Source organism: Fonsecaea erecta (assembly GCF_001651985.1).
Source record: "Fonsecaea erecta strain CBS 125763 chromosome Unknown Scaff10, whole genome shotgun sequence".
Classification (NCBI taxonomy): domain Eukaryota; kingdom Fungi; phylum Ascomycota; class Eurotiomycetes; order Chaetothyriales; family Herpotrichiellaceae; genus Fonsecaea; species Fonsecaea erecta.
The window spans coordinates 379,099-400,315 of record NW_017387253.1 but is presented as its reverse complement, the minus strand read 5'-3'; the positions used below and the strand labels follow the sequence as shown (position 1 = coordinate 400,315).

The window sequence follows — 21,217 nt, the reverse complement described above, 5'->3', positions numbered from 1 at the left end:
TTGTACAGTAGAGACGAGACTAGGATAGCTTCTAGAATGTGTACCATGAATCAACATCCTGGTCCAAAAGTTACCTATCCGCATGAACAACATCCACCATGTCATAAGCCCCTGGCTATAGTAGAATCCGGTCGCATCCCGTCGCTGGTATGAGACGCTTGCGTGCCGCCAGAACGCAAGACCAGTGGATTATCCCTGCAAGGCTCTCTCCATGGCTGCTCTTCCCGTCCTTGAGACGACAGACGGGTCCTCCTGTCGGGATATCTGATCTGGCTCGTAGGGGTATACGGTTTTTACTGGGCCAGTCGACATAGATGAATCGGAATGGCCAGGCTCAGTCGATGATCTGCGGCGGTAGCGATGAACAGTAGAATCTGATCCAATCTTAGCTACTTAGTAGCTGTATCATGGAGTGAAAGCCGCCGCCCTTGTGGAGAAAAATACAACAATAAGCTAGGTTGTCGGCTCTTCGTCAACCTGTCTACCAGAATCTACCTTGCCGTCAAAACAACAGCGCAAGCGCCAACATGCCTGAGCCACAAAGCACTTGACTTGATGTCGTGGCGATGCTTAACTGCAAGTGGGGGGAGTAGGAAGATGGCGAAGCTTGACCCGGACTAACCAATTTAGCGAAAGGGAACTTTTGTGACCATTACGTCAACTTGAATCGGGTGCCAAGTTATGGGTACTGTAGGCTAGGCCGAGGCGATAACTTGGCAACTATAGGCGGGTGCCGGGACCAGGGCTCCCTGGCCCAGATATGGACGCGATTGATCCTTTGCTCAGGCCGGCACCCCCATGATCAGTCACGTGCAGGAGCATCTCAGGTTGAAGCAGCGAGGCTCAGGGCCACCCTCAGGTCCAGAGATGGAAATGGAAGGTACTCGTGTCGAGATTCGACCTCGAAAGGTCTGTTTCGCTTCGCCCAATAGCCAGCCAATGCAAGTGAAATAAAAAGACCTTCTTAGAGTGGTATTTGCCTAGGTGCCCATGCATAGCCCCCGACCCAGCCATACACGTTCAAGAGAATAGTACCAATTGACCCAGTCTCTCCCCATCTCTTCCTATCATGTCAAGACCAAAAAGACGGCCGATCTCCCTCCGGGTCCTCTATCACGACAAGTCAAATCCAGCCCCTGAGTTGACGGCATACAGAAGCTTCTCTTTCATCGTCTTGAGGTCTTCGTAACGTGGTAACTTGAGCAGATTCACGCAGGTCGAGGTGCTCGGGAGTCGGTCCTGGTCCCCACTGGAATCACGAATGCTGAACTTCGGATTCAAATGACTGAATCCCAGCAGGGGTGCCCGGGGAGTGCTGGTGACGAACTTGAGCACCTTCCGCCTGTCTTCGTCCGACATCTCCTGCAGGGCCTTCCAGAATAGTTGGATCGTGGGATGCTCCTGCCCGTCATCGCCGATGGCGTAGACTCCTCCATACTGCGTGTTGCGGCGGAGGTCGGCAATGTCCAGTTCGGTGTTGTCGCCACCAACGAGTTTCTGCAACTCCTTTTGGTTGAACATGGCGAGCCACATGGGCTGAATGATCTGACCGAGGCCCTTGAGAAAGGCGTCCGTGACGGCCTTGGGCTGCTGCTGTAGTCGATATCTCACGATTCGGTCAATGTAAAGCAATCGGTTGGTGTTGGTAACCGGGATATTGGCGCCGTTCGGAAGTAACTCGGTGGTGAATGTCTTGTGCGCTTCGGTGCCATCCTCGTTTTCGTACGTGACCGTATCAGTCACCGTGAAGTCAAGCGAAAAGTCCGTCTCCACATCGCCCGGATAGTTCTTCAGCTTCAGAAGGCCCTGGTACAATTCCTCGTCGAATTCTCGGACGTCATTGATCGTGGCTCGATAGGCGGATTCGTTCGAACCCACCGTCGTCCCGCCAGTGAGCGCCCACTTGAGGAGAAAGAAGCCAGCAAAGTTGACGTCAATCAGGATACCCTCGTACAGGCACTTTCCGACAATTCGGCCCAGGAACTGGTAACGGCGGAGAAGTTCAACCAGCGGAGACGAAACCCCGTCAACGTTCCATTTGAGCCCTGGCATTTTCAGATACTCTGCAGTTTCCTGATAGATCATAGGATTTGGAAACAGGTACCTCTGAGCGTTCTCCTTGAACATGGACATTTTGGGGTTGGGGTCGAATGCTTCGTTGGTCACACTGATGAGAAACTCTTTGGTCACGCCTCCTCCGTCAATGCCAGCTTCCGGGGCGCCGAATTGGTCAATAAAAGTGATCTGGATTGGTTCTTTGAGCCCGTCCCCAAGCTCGTAGAAAGCTTCGAAGGCATCCATAAAGACCCTGCCACGAGATATTTCAGCATGATGCTTGGAGAGGACGTCTACCCCAATCGGCCGGCCGTCAACTGTTCGAGCTTGCCTCGCAGCCACGATCATACGCCACGTGTCCGGGTCGGTGGTGCCGTTCCGTCGGCGGACTTGATCTCGCTGGACGAATTCACGGAAGATCTGGACCCGTGTCTCGAACGGGATGAAGAATGGGAGGTTGCGGAGGATCTCAAGGCGCGGTGCCACTGCTTCCAACTGTCGCTTTTTCCTGACCTGCAGTCGCTGCTTTTCTGCCCACTCCGCCATTCTCGACGCCCTGCTTCTGGGGACGTGTGATGGCCGGATACCAAATATGGAGCTCAGCAAAGCCTCGCCCGCCGTTGAGCCCACTGACCTATCTATTTCAACGTCCCGGTCAAGCTCATCTTGCTCTTCTTCGGTATCATCTTCGCCATCCAGTTCGTGCTTCTTCTCTTCCTCTGCAACAACCGCGGAAATGAACCCAGCCATGCTCACTTGGTTGGTCATCAACCAGTGGTCAGGGGGCACAAATGATCGTCTGGAGTCTCTTTCATGGAGCATCCGCAGCAAGCCTGTGACCAAGCCCTTGAGGTAGCCTTGCGATACACCATTGCCAGTCAGGTTAAGTTGCTTCTTTTCCGTATTCTTGACCGATGAACGGCCTGGACGGCCAAAAAGCGCAGAGATGGCTAATTCCTCCTCTTGATCATTGCTCTCCACCAAGTCGGCTGCGTTCCAGTACAGGGTAAACGCCAGGTTCTTCAAAAATATCGTCATCAGTGCCACTTGCTCCAGAGGCAGCATTCCTTTTCGCGACAACAAACTTGTGGGTGAGCCTGCAGCGGCCCCAAAAGCGTGCAATCTTTCATAGGAGAAGAAATCATCATCATCCATGAATTTGAGCACAAACGTATACAACTCAAGGAAGAGCAAGATGATCCGCCACTCATCGCGCCAGCGAGCGATTTCATCTCTGGACAACGGTGCTTGGCCTATTTGATTGGTTTTTGGAGCCGCGTCTCTGAGGACCGATAGCACGACTCGGTAGTCTTGGGCAATCTTGCCGAAAACGCTGGTCGTCCGTGCTGTGTTCCAGAAGTATTGGATGGTGGACATATCTGCGTTCTCGACCGATCTGACAGGGCTTTGGTACAAAGACATCCGAATATCCTGTGCCCGGGCAGGAAAAGCTCTCAGCAAAGCAACCGCGAAGTTTGCCAGTCGCTTCGCGGAGTCAAAGTCTGTGTCGTCGCTGGTCTTTCCTGACGTCGGTGAAGACCCTGCCTCTTTCAAAATGGCTCGTAGTCCATCCTGCTGCAGCAGTCTTGAGAGCATGTCTCTCACAAATCCCGGCAGAGGCTCGGCACCAGTCTTGATCCCATCGTTGAGCATGTGCTGATCGGTCAGGTCCATCCGTTCGGCCACATCATTTGCGCATTCCCCCAAGAGAGCCGAGACCGCTTCGATATACGTACTCTGACCTTCGTAACCTTTATGCAGAATGTCGTGAATGTATATGAGATGGGCCAATTGCCACAATAACTGGGTATCGGTCAATGTACGCGTGCCACTCCCGTCCGGGTCCTCAACCTCCTTCGTCATTGCCTGCGCCAGCTCCTGAAGACTTAAGGAGGGGGAAAGCTCTTTCAGAATATCTCGGCGTCCTGAAAAGGAACCTTTGGTCAGGAACTGTCTTGCGAACGCCGTGTATGCAGTCTGCTTGTGGGTGGAAGGACTTCTCAGAAGAGCAGCTATCGCCTCCAGTGAGCTCCGCAGCCACGTCTCCTCCTCTTGTCTTCGTAACGCCAAGTCGATCACCTCGAAGTAGATTACGGAGTCCTTGGCTATCTCATCCGGTATATATCCAGCCAGCATGGTGATGGTTTTCAAGATTTTTGGTCCGTAAGATAATCTCTCATCGGTCGTGTGGTCCCCGACAATGCTCTTCAGGTAGCGAGCCTCGACCAGTCCCAGGCGAGAGAGACTGTCCTTCCAGCCGCCGTCCAACTCGAACCCTAACGAGACCAAGGTTTGATGTAGGGCCTCGCCAAAGTAGAGCAATCTGAGCAGATCCATGTCATCCCTTGCCTTGCCTCTCCTAAACTCTTGAAATCGTAATAACAGCCGCAACTGGAGGAGGATCTGTAGCGAGTTGTCATACGCCGGGACCGTTGCGCCTGCGGCGACAAGCCCTTGGTAGTCCACTCGACGCGGCAAGCCCAGCCTGTGCTGTTCGTTCTCATCCCACATCTGTCTCCATCGCGACTTCTGTTCCCGTCGGCTCGCGTGACCGCGCCATAATCTCTGGAGAGTCTTTGTAGCATTGTATCTGTCTCTGTCCTGTTGTCTCCGCGCCCGGTCTGCCTGCGCCTGGGCAACTGTATTGCTTGCGGCGGACGGAGTGGCTTGGCTCGATTTCGGAAGGGCAGCCCATGGATTGGCGTGGGTGCGGCCGGAGAGATTGACCTGGCGAGGTTTACGGGCGCTGCCTGTGAAGGATTGATGCATGGTTCAATATGGGTGGCGGGGATAGGCTTGGAGGGGGTTTCCGTGGGACGGTTGACTTTGGGAGGTCGCTGCGGCTGAACGAGGAGGGCCTGTGACGTAGACTCAAATCAGGTCTAGGGAAATCGAATGGCAGTGTCCGACATGTTTTATGAGAGGGACGCAGTGACAGCCGCAGAAAGTCGTCGACAGGATGGATTACTCATGGGATGGAGCAAAGACAGCGAACCCGGCAGAGGCAAGTGGAAGAAAATAATCTCTTGATCTGGAGAGGCAGACAAGGCTGTTGATCTGACGATATTGCTCGCTCGATATTAGTGGCGACGACAATCAACTGGCCGGCAGGCACGAGGTACAGTAGGTCAGCAACAGACTTTGGCGGCTATTAGGCGGAGATGCCCAGTACTAGGCGTCCCCAGGTCCGGCTCTGGGCGGCTCACTAGGCCGATCTCCCGCTTACGAATACCAGCAGGAGCCTATTAACAAGTAAACGTCCATCCCTGCGCAATGAAATGCAGTGGGTGCGGATTCACTTTAATTTCACATGCCTGTCTATTCACCGCATCGGCGAAGTTCGCCCACGGGAGGGCCAGAATTGATGGCATAGACACTGAATTGTCCATAGATTTGATGTTCATATAAAATTACCAAATCTCGCGGTCCATAACACGCAGAAAATGCATGTGAGCTTTTTGCAGTCCTTTATACCGGCGCCGCGGCAAGAGTGATATCTAGGACCTCCCTGAGAATAATTGCACCCACGGACTGCTGTGCCGCTTCTCTTGCGCCCCGTACACATCCGAGATAGTCTTGCTTCGTCGTTCACGTAGATGGCACTATGGTATCCCTCCCGTAAACTTTGGCATGCACAAAAGTGGACTCGCGGGCGATCCGCGTACGAAGGGAGTTTGCTTTGCACTGACACCCACTGCCTCACCTGGACTGGATGTGCTGTCGAGAGATACACATTCAGCCTGATCGAGCGCCCTTCACGATGCTGTGCGCAGACACCTTCAAGCGTAGGCATCTGCCTAACAGATGCTGTGCTTCATCTTTCTTCTTCATCTTTCCTCCAGACCATCCTCTCGTTCCTCCCAGCGTCGGCCGACCTCATGGAGCAAGCGGTCTCCGCCGAACGAGCGACGGGGGGCCCGCCCAACCCGTCGACCACACCGGGCTCTGACTGCTGTCGCTCGACGGCGGAGGAGTGCGTGGTCTATCGACCATCCATATCCTCAAGAGCCTCATGGGCCAGCTGAATCATGAACGCTAGAAGACCGGAGCTCCGAGTAGCTTCAGATGGAATAGATCGACTTGCCTCAGCTGTTTAGTCTGTGGATGTTGTGTCTAGCCAGTGGCTGAACGCTATTAGTTGGCCAGTGTGTTGGGCATAGCAGCGAGGCCCAAGCACCTGCCAGCGCACCTGACCTTGTTTTCCCGGGCATGCATTGCAACCGCAGCTGCGCGGATCGGCCCTTGAGTAGTCCTATCGACATGACGCGACGCCTCTAGCTCGCATGCATTCTGACTTGCTCATCACCGCGCCGATCAGCTCGTATGGCGCCGAGCCTCTTCTTGCTGAACTTTACGGTGGCGTACCAGTTACTGCCAAAAATGCACAGAAAGAACAGAAAGATGATCGCCATGACAATCAACGGACCCAGAATTGACAAAACGGTAAACCCATACGACGCGTTCATGAAGGCCTGGTTCGCCTTGAGTTGATCGGTGGCCAGGCCGACCTGCATCGCCGTGAGGATGATGGCAATGTATACCGTCATGGCTGTTAGTAGTCCAAAGTACTCCGCCATGAAGCTGCCGTACTCCTGCCAACGATACACATAGCCGCGAGGGGACCACTGGGTAAACCTGTAGAGCTTGTTCAGCCGGCTTAGCCGTAGTTCTCCATAGTAGAAGCGTTCGTCGATGTTCGGATAGATGTGCTCGGGGTCCAGCTGCTGTATAAGTGTCGTCCAGTACGTCCAGTCAGCGTTTAAGGGGATCAGAAACCTGTCCTTGGCGAGACGGAGGTCGCTCTCGTGGCGGATTAGCGCGACGTAGGAGAAGAGGAATCCTAGTGCCGTTTTCCGCAGCTTGCGCTTCTTACACTCTTGGGGCTCATCAGGTTTCTTCGGATTTGTAGGCGTTTTTGTCGCCGTGGCAGTGGCAGTGGTATTGGGTGCAGGTCCCTGTACAATGTGGCCAGTGCCGTCTCCTACGGCACAAGCACAATTTTTCGCACAGGCGAGGAACCTGATCCAGAAGTGGGGTTCAAGGATGAAGCGCGGCAACGGCTTGAGATACATGCGTCCGCCTGTCCAGACGAGGTGCATGTCCATCTGCTCCGTGACGAAAACCTCCCGACCAAGGAGAACTTGGTGGTGAAGTGGGCGCGGCGGCGTGGGCCGACCCACAACCCAGAACCAGCCCTTGATCCGGTGCAGTCTTTGGACATCAAGCTCATTCTCGATCCAAGAGATGTCATCTAGTCTTGGAGGAATCAAATCATGGCTCTTAGTGCGATAGGAGGCGGGGATCATTGCAAGAATGTGCCCGTCACTGATGTTGGCGTTGTTGTTATTTGCAGCCTGCTGCCAAGCAGAGTTCTGAGCAGGGCCAGGTGGGGCAGATGATTGCGCCTGGTTGCCAGCCTGATCATCTGTCTGGGGAGGTGGAAGCCGAACGGTAAAGGGAGCGACTTGCGCTGCCATTGTTTTCTTTTCTTTTATTCACGGATTAGTTGTTCTTTTGCTTCAGTCGGGCGCCTCTCAATCCCCATGGTTCGGGCAACGGTTGAAGAGATCATCTTTGCAGTAGGACAGGCGGAGTGTAAGAGGTGCAAATGGAGTAATCTATGGCTGAGAGTTCTGTCTACGAGAAGTAAGCTAAACCTAATTTAAAAAGGATGTACTCGGTACGCAGTGCCAAGCCTCTAGCATCACGTGACTTGGAAGAAACAGGAGACAGGTCCCGCCATGGAGATGTGATTTGTATATGTTATTGTGGCTGAAATGACACCAGAATTGAGTCATATAAGAGTGGCTTTTTGGCCTTCTCTTGTGTTTGGCTCGAGCGCCACAATGCCCTGCAATCACAGAAATGTCAGCTAAACATCACTTGACTTTTATCACATGGTAGACCGCGTACTAGGTCACATGACACGCAGTCTCCTGCCCGTTGGCAGCAAACAACGGAACAATGTTCTTCCGCATTTCAACACTAGGATTATTTGGGACTAGGGGTTGTAAACTCTGCCGTCCCAGGTTAGCACTTATTACCGTAGCACTTTGACAGTTATCAATTGAGTGTAACTCCAACCCGCTCTTTTGATTGATCAAACCACTAGGATCTAGACTCAGAATGCCTCGAAGAAGTCGCACCTACTACATGTATTTATATGCAGACGGCTCTCCCGTCGAAGGAGGAGAGAATTGAGCATTTCATGACAAACAATGCGCATTTACACGTGACTCCGCAATACCTTTCATTCCTGACAAACCTCCCCTCATGAAATGTCCTCCGTTGTCCAGAGCTTGACTTCTACCCCACTTGTCCGCCGTTGAAACCTTACACCCCAGGCAAGTCCGATCACCACGACGATGCCTCCCTTTAACCTCCCAAGGATCCTCGCAGTTATCCTCGCAATCATTTTTATCGGGTCGCACAGGCCATTTTGGAAAGCTGTGTGGGTTTGTTGCGTTCTTCTCCTTGCGTACATCGCCACTCCTCGGTCAAGGTTATTTTCCGGTGCCCATCACCGCGTGCCGGACATATTATCTGGGCAGCGTAAATCACAGTCAGATCATGGAGCCAGTAACGTCTCAGATGGCCGGGATAGATCTTCGGGAGATCAGGAAAACGCTTTGAAGGAAGGAGACAAGACACTAGATGAGAGCACCCCACCACCAGCTGAGTATCCCCTACAGATTTTGCACGACAATCCGAAGGCAGTTGTTGAGTATGTCTCCACCCTCGAATGGTCTGGTACAAATCTGACCATCTTAGTATCGTGGCGGTCCACGGACTTGGCGCAAACCCGGCTTATGCCTGGGTTTGGCATCCAAAGAACAACCCTCCCGGTGGCTCTGGATATCCCGACAAGCCATTTAATTGGTTAAAAGAGCTCCTTCCAAAGAAAATGTCTTGTCGAGTTATGGCCTTTAATTACGACTCGAAATGGTTGATAGATGCACCTCAGCAAAGGATCTCTGACATTTCGGGGACTCTGCTGAATAGTCTTCAGAACAATCGCAAGGAGGTAAGACAGACAACATGCCTTTAGTTTCAGTTGAGCATGTCGAAGTAATCACTTACCTTACCAGGCAAGCCGTAGACCGTTGATCTTTATTGGTCACAGTTTTGGAGGAAACCTCATTGAGCAGGTTCGTGACAGTGACTACTGAGTGCTGACACTTCGTTCAAGAGCTGGTGCTGAATTGAGCAGGCCATCGTCGACGCGTCCCGAAATCGCTCGGAGTTCACTCCCGTTGCTGAATCTACGGTCGGGGTGGTCTTTCTAGGTACGCCTCACCGAGGCAGCCCTGCTGCATCCTGGGGTGCTTTACTTGCGTCGCTTGCACCGCCCAGTCTTGTCACCGAAGACAGAATTCTTCGAGACCTAGAACAGCAGTCGGACACCCTGACAGATCGCTTGCATCACTTCTCCAGTTGGTTATTTGCCGAGTCCGTGCCTGTTATGTGCTGCTTCGAACAGCTTAAGACAAACTATGGGGCCAGGTTGGGACCCTTGGGAATTCTTGTACCCCCGCGTCTCGTGTGTTATTTTTTGTGACTGTTCTCTCCCGCTTCTTCTGACATAAGCTCAGGTTGTACCCGAGAGCAGTGCCTGTATCGATGGCCATCCCAAGATGTCTCTCCACACAGACCACCTCAAGATCAACAAATTCTATGGTCCAGAGGATCCCTCTTTTCAGCTTGTCTATCCACAGATATTACGAATGGCTGAAGGTGCTGAAACGGCGCTCGAGCGCCGCCGAAACCCTAGGGCCATTCTAGCCAACGATAGAGGAACTTCAGGGAAACTTCAGGAATGCCTTCGAGCGATGGAAGTTGTAAAACCGGTAGATATCTTGTCCGAAATCCAGACTCAAAAGGAGAAAAGAGTAGGGCACACTTGTGAGTGGATTCTGAAACGGGAGGAATTCTCTGCCTGGGGAGCCGATAAAGATCCACGACTTCTTCGCCTTGTTGGCTCCCCCGGTATCGGAAAGACGATGATGTCCACCTTTCTTGTTGAGACACTCCAAAGAAAAGTTGAGAAAACTCCCGACACTATATTCGCTTACTTTTTCTGCGACGACAAAGACCAAGCGCGGAAAACACCAGCAGCCTTACTTCGGAGCCTTGTCTGGCAGCTACTGGTTCAAAGGAACGAGCTATTCAAACATATTCAGACGGACTTTGAGGACCACAAGAGTAGCAGCGTCTTCGAGAAACTTTTCGAGAACTTCACTGCTCTCTGGCGAATCTTTCAAGCAATGCTCCGAGACAGCCGCGCCGGTGAAGTATTTATCCTCATTGATGCTCTGGATGAATGTGAGAAATCTACGCGCAAGGCTTTACTCCTTGGCATCAATACACTTTTTCAGATACCGCCAACATCAGGGGAAGGGAAATTTAAGTTCCTTATTACCTACAGACCCGAAATTAGCGACATCCATGATGAACTAAGCGGAGTTGGTGTCTCTTTGAGCATAGACTCGAGCAAAGTTAATGCTGATCTGGCCGAATACATTGAGGTCAAAGTCGAGGAACTTACGAAGAGAAGAGACTATAACAAGGAACTGAAAGACGACATCAGAGAGGCTCTTGCGAACAAAGCCGGAGGAACCTTCCTCTGGGTATCTCTTATGTTTAAAGTTCTCTGTGAAACACCGAAAGATGACGTGCGGTCCAAACTTAGGAATCTTCCTGCGGGGCTTAACGAGACTTATGCCCGGATTTTGAACGAAAACGATTCAGTCGACAAGCAATCCCGTGCTCGCTTTCTTTTACTCAGTATGGTCGCTGCCCGGCGGCCTCTAAAGAAAATCGAAATAGCAGCCGCATTTGCGATTTGGAAGAACAGCTTAGTGCTGCAAATTGAGCATCTGGATGACTATAAGGACATATGTTCGTCATGTGGCTCTCTCATCAGCTTAACTATTGCGAGCAACGATATCGATACGACAGTCAACTTCTGTCACCAGTCCGTGAAAGATTTCTTACTGGAAGATCACAGTGGCTCAAAGGGAGCGTGGTATCATACTTCCCGAGACAGCGCAAATCTTCTCATGTTACAGGTGTGCTGGCGATATTTGAGCAGCGACGCATTCAACCACGGTAATTCAGTTATACGTCGCGAGGGCCTCCCTGGCACAGAGCAACTGAATAAAGTACCGTATCATTCCCTGGAAGATTCCTTCCCAGGGTATGCCTTCTTGAAATATGCATCCGACGAGTGGGAGGACCATGCAATAGCAATTGACCCCACCTTGTTGGACGGAAAGATCAACCTTGAGAAGGCACCAACATTACGCGATGCCTGGTTACTACGGACGGCGGAAGAGGGACAAATACGGACCTTGAAACTGTTATATGAACGAGGAGCGAGCCTCAATACGGCAGATGAGTATGGCCGGACGCCGCTGTCATGGGCCGCAGGGAACGGACACGAGACGGTGGTCAAGCTACTACTCGAGACGGGGAAGGTCGACCTGGACTCCCGAGATAATGAGTATGGCCGGACGCCGCTGTCACGGGCCGCAGGGAACGGACACGAGACGGTGGTCAAGCTACTACTCGAGACGGGGAAGGTCGACCTGGACTCCCGAGATAAGTATGGCCGGACGCCGCTGTCACGGGCCGCAGGGAACGGACACGAGACGGTGGTCAAGCTACTACTCGAGACGGGGAAGGTCGACCTGGACTCCCGAGATAAGTATGGCCGGACGCCGCTGTCACGGGCCGCAGGGAACGGACACGAGACGGTGGTCAAGCTACTACTCGAGACGGGGAAGGTCGACCTGGACTCCCGAGATAAGTATGGCCGGACGCCGCTGTCACGGGCCGCAGGGAACGGACACGAGACGGTGGTCAAGCTACTACTCGAGACGGGGAAGGTCGACCCGGACTCCCGAGATAATCTATGTGGCCGGACGCCGCTGTCACGGGCCGCAGAGAACGGACACGAGACGGTGGTCAAGCTACTACTCGAGACGGGGAAGGTCGACCTGGACTCCCGAGATAATCAGTATGGCCGGACGCCGCTGTCACGGGCCGCAGAGAACGGACACGAGACGGTGGTCAAGCTACTACTCGAGACGGGGAAGGTCGACCCGGACTCCCGAGATGACGATGGCCAGACGCCGCTGTCATGGGCCGCAGAGAACGGACACGAGACGGTGGTTAAGCTACTACTCGAGACGGGGAAGGTCGACCTGGACTCCCGAGATAATCTATATAGCCGGACGCCGCTGTCATGGGCCGCACGGAACGGACACGAGACGGTGGTCAAGCTACTACTCGAGACGGGGAAGGTCGACCTGGACTCCCGAGATGACGATGGCCGGACGCCGCTATCATGGGCTATAGAGAACGGACACGAGACGGTGGTCAAGCTACTACTCGAGACGGGGAAGGTCGACCTGGACTCCCGAGATAATCAGTATAGCCGGACGCCGCTGTCATGGGCTGCACGGAACGGACACGAGACGGTGGTCAAGCTACTACTCGAGACGGGGAAGGTCGACCTGGACTCCCGAGATGACGATGGCCGGACGCCGCTATCATGGGCTATAGAGAACGGACACGAGACGGTGGTCAAGCTACTACTCGAGACGGGGAAGGTCGACCTGGACTCCCGAGATAATCAGTATAGCCGGACGCCGCTGTCATGGGCTGCACGGAACGGACACGAGACGATAGTCAAGCTACTACTCGAGACGGGGAAGGTCGACCTGGACTCCCGAGATAACGATGGCCGGACGCCGCTGTCATGGGCCGTAGAGAACGGTCACGAAGCGGTGGTCAAGCTACTACGCGAGAACGGCGCTTGAGAATCCGATTTAACTATGATTCTCTTATTCTTCTAATTAACTTTAAGAGGGAGAGGTTGGGGGAGATAGCCTTTATGTACTAAGGAATATTATAATTCGATACTCTATTACGGTCTAGATGCTTTTGCCTAGAACGATCTAGAAGCTTCGGTGCCCGCGTTTAAGTGATCGAAGTTCAGATACATTGTGACGGAATGGTACGGGAAGGGTTCTGAGGGATGCTCGAAGGTCTGTGGATTGCGCTATACTAGAAGACTAAACTGGAGAGCGAGAAGGAAGCGATCCGCTGGCGAGCATGCGATGAGTGCTCCCAGGGCGAGTCTACACGAGCACTAATCCGGTGGTTACCTAAGTTACGTCGAGATGAGTTAACCAGAACCCGAGTAGTCGACAGGTGCCCACAGAGTGTATATGCTTCCGCTGGTCGCCATACCGTATACATATGGGCACGACCAAACCAATTTATTGCAGTGGTTCCCGAAACCGCCCTTCCCTTGGCAGACACATTGTCCATTCGCCTGATATGCTCCCGCCAACGTGTGCTGCGACGCCGGTCGATGTGGATGATCCTCCGCCAGTGTCTGCTCTTGAATGCACACCACTTCCTCCAGCACTTGCACCGCATCTCGGGCTTTACCATAGTTTAACAAGTTTCGACCAATAAACTTCCATCCGCCGCTGATCCACGCTGCGCTTGTCGAGACCGAGGTGAAAACATAGCCGATCGAGCAGCCCGAACAGTGTCTGATCGTCCCTCATACCCTGAAGCAGCCATCCATATTCTATCAATATGCTGCACACCGCCACCTCATTCTCGCACGCAAATGCACAGCCCATCTCCCACGACGTGGTCGCTTGAAGGTGAGGCTGTAGTTGCCGGGCGTGCACTCGCCATATGTCGTCCTCACTCTGCGACACCGCCACAACACATCCCCTGGTCACCCACGACGCATGATGTTGGTGCTCGTCTTGGCGGTCCCGCGCCTACGCGTGCACCAACGGATGTATCGATACGAGCACATGCCCCTCGCCCACGTTGATCGACACCAGTGCAAAAGCCCTCAGGGCGTGGACAGCCACCACCAGCCAAGACGAATCCAACGCACCGCCACCGGCTTACATAAGCGATGGTAGCCGAGACGCGTGCCACGCCGTCAGTCTCAGTTCGTTCCGATCGGTGACTGGGCCGGCCGGGATCCTTTGTGCTCCGTTCTATGCCGCTTTAAACAGGAGTAATGGTAGTTGGCTGGGCCCGTATATAGCCAGGAGTGGTAGCAGCTCCAGTGCGTCTTGTGAGGACTCTGTTAGACTCGCTTGTAAGATCTCCACCGACGCTTCAAACGTCGCATACACGTCTCGATACCACGACCGAGCCTGAGATGGCCGGAACTCGAGGAGTCGCTTCCGTTAACGTTCATACACCTTGGGGGAAGCAGCCAGGCTGCAGTAGCCGCGCCTCACATATACTCCGGCCCAGATCAGGGCGAGAGGATGTGATTGAAGCAACATGGCCACCTTCCCTGTAACGTCGTCTAACAAAGGTCGGCGGTCACTAGTAACTCCGGCTGCTTTCAGTAAGAGTTCCGTTACCTCCTCCGTCAGAAGCCCTTCTAGAGTCACGTATTGAACGGGCGCAGAGAGGCGGTCGTGATGGTCGCAATGACGGCGTAGTAACGGCAAAGTCGGTTACGAGGCGGGCGCGGTAGACGCTGGACAGTGATGGGCGACTGAAGGCTGTGTAGCCTTTGAATGCTGGAACATGGCCAGGGCTGACCCAGCGATTATACAGACGCATTGTGAAGAATGTTTAATCAGGCTGAACGTGGATGTTCAGAAGGCTCAGTCGCCTGTATGTGGGAGCGTGGTGCCTGTGCAGAGAGCAGGCATGAGGATGGAGGCTGAAATGTGTGAAGTCAACCCCCCAACACCGCCTCTACGATTGTGGCGTAGATCAGACGGACTGAAATATAGTAAAGCGCGAAAGCGAGTTCAAAAGACAGACGATACAGCTACAATTTGACGTGGGTCGCTTGAATCGGATGCTTGTCCAAATGCATAATAATACCGTAAATAACAACAACACTGGTATTATTATGTTCGTGCCAAGCGACCTCGGCTGGAGGCCCACATAAGCGCATACAGACCGTGCACCAGGTAGGCAATGCACCATAGCACCACCCAAAGACTGAACCTCTCCGTTTCGGAGATACGTAACGTGCAAGAGAAGTGACCTCGCAATACGGGACTGCTGTCTAGCATATCGAGCACTGGAGTGCTGTCACTGCCGAGACGCCGGAAAGGAGGGCAGACGAACTGGTTTAGACGATCTCAGCGCAAATTGGTCCCAGAACCCTCGTGATTTTATACAATATGCAGGTATATGGGTGATTCAACATCCATGCTGTCAGTTCCCTTCCTCCAATGGGCGATATTCGCATTTGTGTTGGACAGAGAAGTGTGCTAAATAAAAGTGCGTCTATACCTAGGGCATTCCATTGCGTAGGGATGCACGTTAAGGGCCGGGCCCCAGTAGCCTGAAAGCCCGAGTGGCGAGGGCCCAGAGGCTTGAGGTTTCATCCTGGTTACACAGACCTCCTATTTTCCTTACAGCACAACATTCCCCTGCACATATCTACCCCTTGGATTCTCGTCATGGATTCTCTGCCCTCACTTCGACGAAGTGAATTGCTCCCGCGACCGCGCAGTGTGCTCTTGCTGAGTTGTGGCACACACCGTGCAAGTACCAGACCCGCAGAGAATGAGCCAGCCTCATTAGCTTCACTCCAGCTTCACTCCAGCGCCAATCGACATGTCGACGAAACCTTCCACCGCGCCGCTCCATTGGTCAGTCTTCAGCCAGGTCTATCTCATCGACGGCAACATTATTCGGAAGTACCCTGCAGAGGGTTCCTACCCAGAGTGTCCTACTATCGCCATCCGCAATGAAAAGGTTGCGTACGAGCAAATAGGGAATCACCCTCGCATTGCGAGATGGATCCCTTGCGAGGATGACGAGTATATTGACCTCGTCTTCTATCCGAATGGCAATCTCCTGGAGTACCTCCATCTGCACCAGGACGAGATTCCGCGTGACTTGGTGGTCCGATGGGGGCAACAAATCATCGAGGCTGTCGCCGTGATCCACCCCCGTGAGATCATTCATTCGGACCTTAACCTCAAACAGATTCTGGTCGACGACGAGCTCAACGCCCGCCTGTCTGATTTCAATGCGTCGTCCTGCCTGGGTCAGGTTGCCCTTGGATACGAAAAGGCGACGCATTTCCTTCCCAGAGATCCAAGCGGCCCGAACACCGTCCAGACAGACTTATTTGCGCTCGGTTCAACACTGTACGAACTCGTCTACCTCAAATCACCACACAGTGAACTCTACCCCCAGCCGCCCACGGTTAATGACCGTGAGGCCCTCCGAGCTTGGTGGGCACTTCAGGAACAGGCGGAAAAAAAAATAGAGGAACTTTTCAGCCAAAACATATTTCCGGACGTGTCAGGATCCTTCTGTGGCAACACTATCCGGGGTTGTTGGGAAGGAAGATTTACGTCGGCCGAGGAAGTGCTCTCATCGTATACAAGTGAAACAAGCCTGTCCACGGCGGAAGAGAAGCATCGTGCATGAAACGATTGTGGCTACCTAAACTGCTACTCCAATTCGATTTTGATGTTCAAAGGAAACAGATATTGAAGATTCCGTGACTCTGGCAACAGATTTCAGGACTTCGGCGACGGATTTCGAAACTTTGGCGACAGATTTGAGAATTTCAGCGACAGATTTCAAAATTCTGGCGATATTCCAGGACTTCAGCGACGGGCTATCACACAGGATAGTCCTAGGACAATCCAATTACTTGCTCGCGCTGTTTGTCGACCCAATACTCAGCATGTGTCTTGGCTTCGAAGACTTCCAGCTCACCTCTTGTCAACCTTACTGCCAGAATTTCCGCCCTTTTTGGCCCAGTCTGGGAGGGGTTCATTCTTCCGGCGGCTAGAGGCTGCCACATGAAGCCTGTACTTAGGGCATTTGGTGACATCTTCCGGAGCCTTGTGGCATGGATCGGTCAGGTACTCCTTCTTCGTCACCCCCGCAACGATGTTTGTGATTTCGTAGAGGTCGCACATGTCGATTGTATCGTTTGGCTTTCAGGTTACTCAGAAAAAAAAAGGAGAAAAAATGGTGTAACATTGCCGTCCTTTAGAAATGCTTCCAGTAGGGCCAGCAGAGGCAAGGCTGTGCTGCACCACGCCTATTGGCAGTAGTGCAGCCTTGCGCGACATGGCCAAATGTAAAATGCGCCCTTGCTTAAGGAAAGACCCCACGATGAACACAACAACAACAACAACAACAACAACAACAACAACAACAACAACATGTCCTACTGAACCACGCCACCCCACGTCTCTTTCAACAGCTACACGATAACCATTCCCTCCCTCCCTCTCTCCTCCTTCCTCCCTCCTCGTCCACCCACCATGTCCAGCGACATCCTCACGCAGCTCCAGACCTGCTACGACCAGCTCCTGACCCAATTCTTCGCCACGCTGAGCTACCTCTCGCAGCGACACCCGCTGGTCGCGCCCGACCCGGACCCCAACGACCCCTTCACGAACCCGCCACCGGGCCTCGCCGTCGCTGGGCCTCGAGGGCGAGGCAGCGGCGGCGGCGGCGGCGGTAGCCAGATCTCCCAACCCGCAAACCCTCCTCCTCCTCCTTCTTCCGCCGGCGACGTCACCGTCCACCAACAACAAGAACACCACGAACACCCCGAACAACAGCACCCGCAGGCCGCCGCCGTGGCAGTGGTCAACCCGGGGCCGGAGGACACGGAGCGCGCGCCGTTCCCGCTGCACCCGGTGCCGGCGGCGACGTTTGCGCGGGCGCAGCGCGAACTGGCCGAGGACCTGGTGCTTAAGGGCCAGCAGATCGAGATGCTGATCACGCGGCTGCCGGGGATCGGGCGCGGGGCGCAGGAGCAGGCCGACGAGGTCGCGGCGCTGGCGGACCAGGTGCGGACGATGGAGCAGGAGCGGCGCGCGCGCCGGCGGGAGTTGAAGGACTACGCCGCGCGGCTGGAGCGCGTCGTCATGGCCATGTCGGTGAACGTGGACTACGACGACAACGACGGCGGCGCAAACGGAGGGCAGGGATGAAAGGTCTGTCGGCGCGGCGGTGCTGAGGGTTAAACTAAACAACAACAAACAACAAATCACTTGATGATGTGGTTCTATTGGGAATACGTGAGAGGGTCATAAGGGGAGCAAAACGTGAACATCTCTCTCCGTCTCTCTCTCTACCTCCCACTCTACCTACTCCCCCAAGATGTCGTTCACTGGAATGACAGGAGGAAAAAGTTGGAGGGGGATTCGCGTTTCAATTCATCAATTGATTGATGCTGTCCAAGTCCCCAGAGCAAAGGAAAAGATCCAACAATTTCGACCTCGAGGTCACCAAAGAAACACACTCCCGGTCACCCTCACCCTCTCAAGGTTGCGCTATACCATCATACTCCGCCGTCGGTTCAGTGCTCTTTCCACCCTCGAATTCACGTGGAGCCCCGTATCGGCCCCAGCGGTTTCCGGCTCCTTTTCTTTCAGGCTGGAACTCACGCTGTGCGAGCGCTTGAGATCCTTGATGGCCGAAGTTCTGCTGCTGCTGCTGCTGGACGTGGCATCTCCACGCAGACTTGCCGCAGAGCCCGGTCGAGGCAGCGGCGCCTGTGGATCGTCGGACGTGGATGGATCGGAAGCGAGATGGCGAGAAGCAGAAGGGAGGCCGGCGGCTTGACCTGAGGAGGCCGAAGAAGGCTGCATAGAGTGCCTCCTAGTTGTAGTTGCAGCGCTGGACAACGGTTTTCGTCTTGTGCCTGCTGAGCTCCTCGACGATTTGTGCCCTTCTGTCTGTGTCCGTGTGGCTGTGGAATCATCGACCGGAGAAGAGAGTGGTGGATCGAAGATACTCAATCGGTCCACAGCCTGCTCGAGCTCGTCCGCAGTCTTGAACTTGAGTTGTTTGCCCGGCTTCCTGGTCTCATCGTCTTCTTTGTCTTTCCTTTCCTTGCCCTTCAAGGGGCTGATTGGATCCTCCTTTTTGCGAGTAGTCGAGGAGGGCATTGCTAGGTCTCTCCACCTATCACTGTCGCCATCGGTTTCGTTCTCGTGCTTGATGCCCACGTCCTCGGATGTCGCCCGGTCCAGACTGGGACCTCTGACGCTCGATGCATTGTCTCTTTGCTTCTCGATGCCCTCTACCGCCCCGACTAATCCCTTGCCAGGCCGTCTCATCTTATCTCTCAGGTTAGGCTCGGCATAGCTGATCTGTGGTCTGGGGCGGCGAGATCCCCGCCCGATGCTCCCGTTCAGCACATCCTCCACCGAGTTCAGCACTGCGGCTTCTTTCAGCTGGTGGGATGTTCGAGAGGATGGCTCGGTGGATACAGGTGAGAGAATGTCGCCCGCTTCTGCCGCCGGGGTCTTTGGCGGAATGTCCTTCACCACATCGTGATCATTCAACACCCCAGGGACGTTTGCCATCGCCGCACGTGCCTGAGGGTCTTTCTGTCGTGTCGGTTTGATGGCTGGACGGGTTTCCTGCAGATCTCGGTCGTCTTTGAGCTTTTCGGGCACTTGTACCCTTCTCTTCGCCGGGGAGTTTGTACTCTTGGGTGCGAGGATCTTCCTGTTGGCGTTTGTATGCTTCTGGGGGCTCTGCTGCTTCACCATATCCGTCGCATCCTCATTTTCCCGCCCTGGCGGCCTCGTGAACCTCGAGGCCTTTTTGCTGTTGACGGTTGCGTTGCTCCAGATCTCTTGCCGGCGTTGAAAGACAAAGTCATCGTTCTCACTGGACGGCTGTTGAAGAACCGGCTCGTCGAGCTCGGAGACATCCAGTTTCCTCTTGGCACCTGACTTCAATAGCTGCTGACTCGGCATTACATCTGGTCCCGACGTTTCTTCCGTCGGTAGGTCGTGGATCAAGGTGCTCGTTCGACGCTTTCGCCTCCTCTCCAGGAGTGATGGTAGCTGCATGACTTCTCCAACGACATTCTCATCCTCGGATGTTCGTGCCGAGTCGAGCCCGGGGGGGTCGGAAACGACGTCAAAATGAACAACAGGCGGAGGTCCCAGTTCCGGCGACTCGGACGCTTGTTGCAGGGCAGCTTCTTCCCGCAAGGCCACCAATTCGGTATTCTCCAGTGTCCGTCGCGGATACAGCTTATCCTCGTGGATCGCAGGCAGCCGTCCGTCATAGAAATCTCCTCCCCTCTCTTGAGCCAATGCTTCTCTGGTCGACTGCCTGTTCCTCCATTCTTGTTCTGTCGCACTGCTCATCGTCTCTCTGGCAAGCCGGCTTCTCCGCCGTCCCTTTCTGGCCGCCTTTTCTGGTAGATTGCCCATCTCGACCAGCATCTCGGCGACCTCCTCGACCTTCCTGTTCAGCCGGTCCCGCAAGTCGAGAATGTCCGCACTGACCGAACTCGCGGCGCGCCATCGTTCTGCCTCCGCCTGTGCCGCGATGGCTTGTTCTCTCAGGGATATGTTCTCGGCCACGAGGCGGGAGATCTCGGTCTCGAGGTTGCGGATGCGCTGCGACTGCGTCGAGTTGATGCGGGCGATGTCGCGGTTTTGGCGGATAAAGCGACGTTTCACTGCGGGACGAGGCCCGTTAGCTTCTTCTGCCCGCACGTAGGAAGAGCAGAGCGCTGTAGGGCCTTCTTCGGTATATGCGTAGACTTACAGGACTCAAGACTTTCCGTGGGTGGAAGGGGTGGATCGTTGAGCTTTGCCATCGCAGGTCGATTGTCATAGCATGCGTTGGGTCGTTGTTCAACAGCTGACCAAGTCCTGAATGTCAATTCGGTCTAGGGCTTGGAGACAAGCAGCATAGGCGGCGACGTCTGTAGCAATGCAGTATTATAGACAATAGGATCAAGTGCAGGGCTGGGTCAAGGGTGTCGGGGGAGGCGTTTGTGGTCCGGGATGGCCAAAAAAGGGCGCCGTCAACAACGTGCCTCTTTTGGACTAGCTGCAGGCTCGGCACATGTCGCGGTCCAATGAAGACGCGTCATTGAGAACTGGGGGAATTCCGCGATAACAATTAATTACTGCGGACCGACTTGAACGCATCACACGCAATACGCAATACGAGAAGTGCGATACTACCAACACCCGGGGTGCAGGTGACGGGTAGACAAAGGACCTCACGACACAGGACCTGACGTACAATCCTCCGTTGGGCTCAGTTGTTCCTTTTCCACAGACCGTTGCCCTGCGTCCCTTTCACCATCTATCTCTTCACTCACGAAACGAACAAACGCCAATCAATCACC

General features: G+C 54.1%; 6 protein-coding genes across 6 annotated transcripts; 3 read left to right on the top strand and 3 right to left on the bottom strand.

The window, feature by feature from the left end:
* Positions 1-1,113: 1,113 nt before the first annotated feature.
* Positions 1,114-4,824, bottom strand: AYL99_09861 (hypothetical protein; the record flags this gene model as incomplete). The annotated part of the gene is made up of 1 exon (XM_018841367.1): positions 1,114-4,824. The coding sequence occupies one exon, from the start codon at positions 4,822-4,824 to the stop codon at positions 1,114-1,116; it is 3,711 nt and encodes a 1,236-aa protein (XP_018689076.1).
* A 1,505-nt stretch (positions 4,825-6,329) lies between these two features.
* On the bottom strand, positions 6,330-7,532 carry AYL99_09860 (hypothetical protein; the record flags this gene model as incomplete). Its single annotated transcript, XM_018841366.1, has 1 exon — positions 6,330-7,532. One exon carries the CDS (start codon positions 7,530-7,532, stop codon positions 6,330-6,332), a length of 1,203 nt encoding a protein of 400 aa, XP_018689075.1.
* An 888-nt stretch (positions 7,533-8,420) lies between these two features.
* AYL99_09859 (hypothetical protein) lies at positions 8,421-12,878 on the top strand (the record flags this gene model as incomplete). The annotated part of the gene is made up of 5 exons (XM_018841365.1): positions 8,421-8,779; positions 8,827-9,079; positions 9,144-9,203; positions 9,266-9,595; positions 9,648-12,878. The coding sequence occupies 5 exons, from the start codon at positions 8,421-8,423 to the stop codon at positions 12,876-12,878; spliced, it is 4,233 nt and encodes a 1,410-aa protein (XP_018689074.1).
* Positions 12,879-15,687: 2,809 nt separating this feature from the next.
* Positions 15,688-16,512, top strand: AYL99_09858 (hypothetical protein; the record flags this gene model as incomplete). Its single annotated transcript, XM_018841364.1, has 1 exon — positions 15,688-16,512. The coding sequence occupies one exon, from the start codon at positions 15,688-15,690 to the stop codon at positions 16,510-16,512; it is 825 nt and encodes a 274-aa protein (XP_018689073.1).
* Positions 16,513-17,363: 851 nt separating this feature from the next.
* Positions 17,364-18,041, top strand: AYL99_09857 (hypothetical protein; the record flags this gene model as incomplete). Its single annotated transcript, XM_018841363.1, has 1 exon — positions 17,364-18,041. The coding sequence occupies one exon, from the start codon at positions 17,364-17,366 to the stop codon at positions 18,039-18,041; it is 678 nt and encodes a 225-aa protein (XP_018689072.1).
* Positions 18,042-18,383: 342 nt separating this feature from the next.
* Positions 18,384-20,677, bottom strand: AYL99_09856 (hypothetical protein; the record flags this gene model as incomplete). The annotated part of the gene is made up of 2 exons (XM_018841362.1): positions 18,384-20,536; positions 20,626-20,677. 2 exons carry the CDS (start codon positions 20,675-20,677, stop codon positions 18,384-18,386), a joined length of 2,205 nt encoding a protein of 734 aa, XP_018689071.1.
* Between the last annotated feature and the right edge of the window lie 540 nt (positions 20,678-21,217).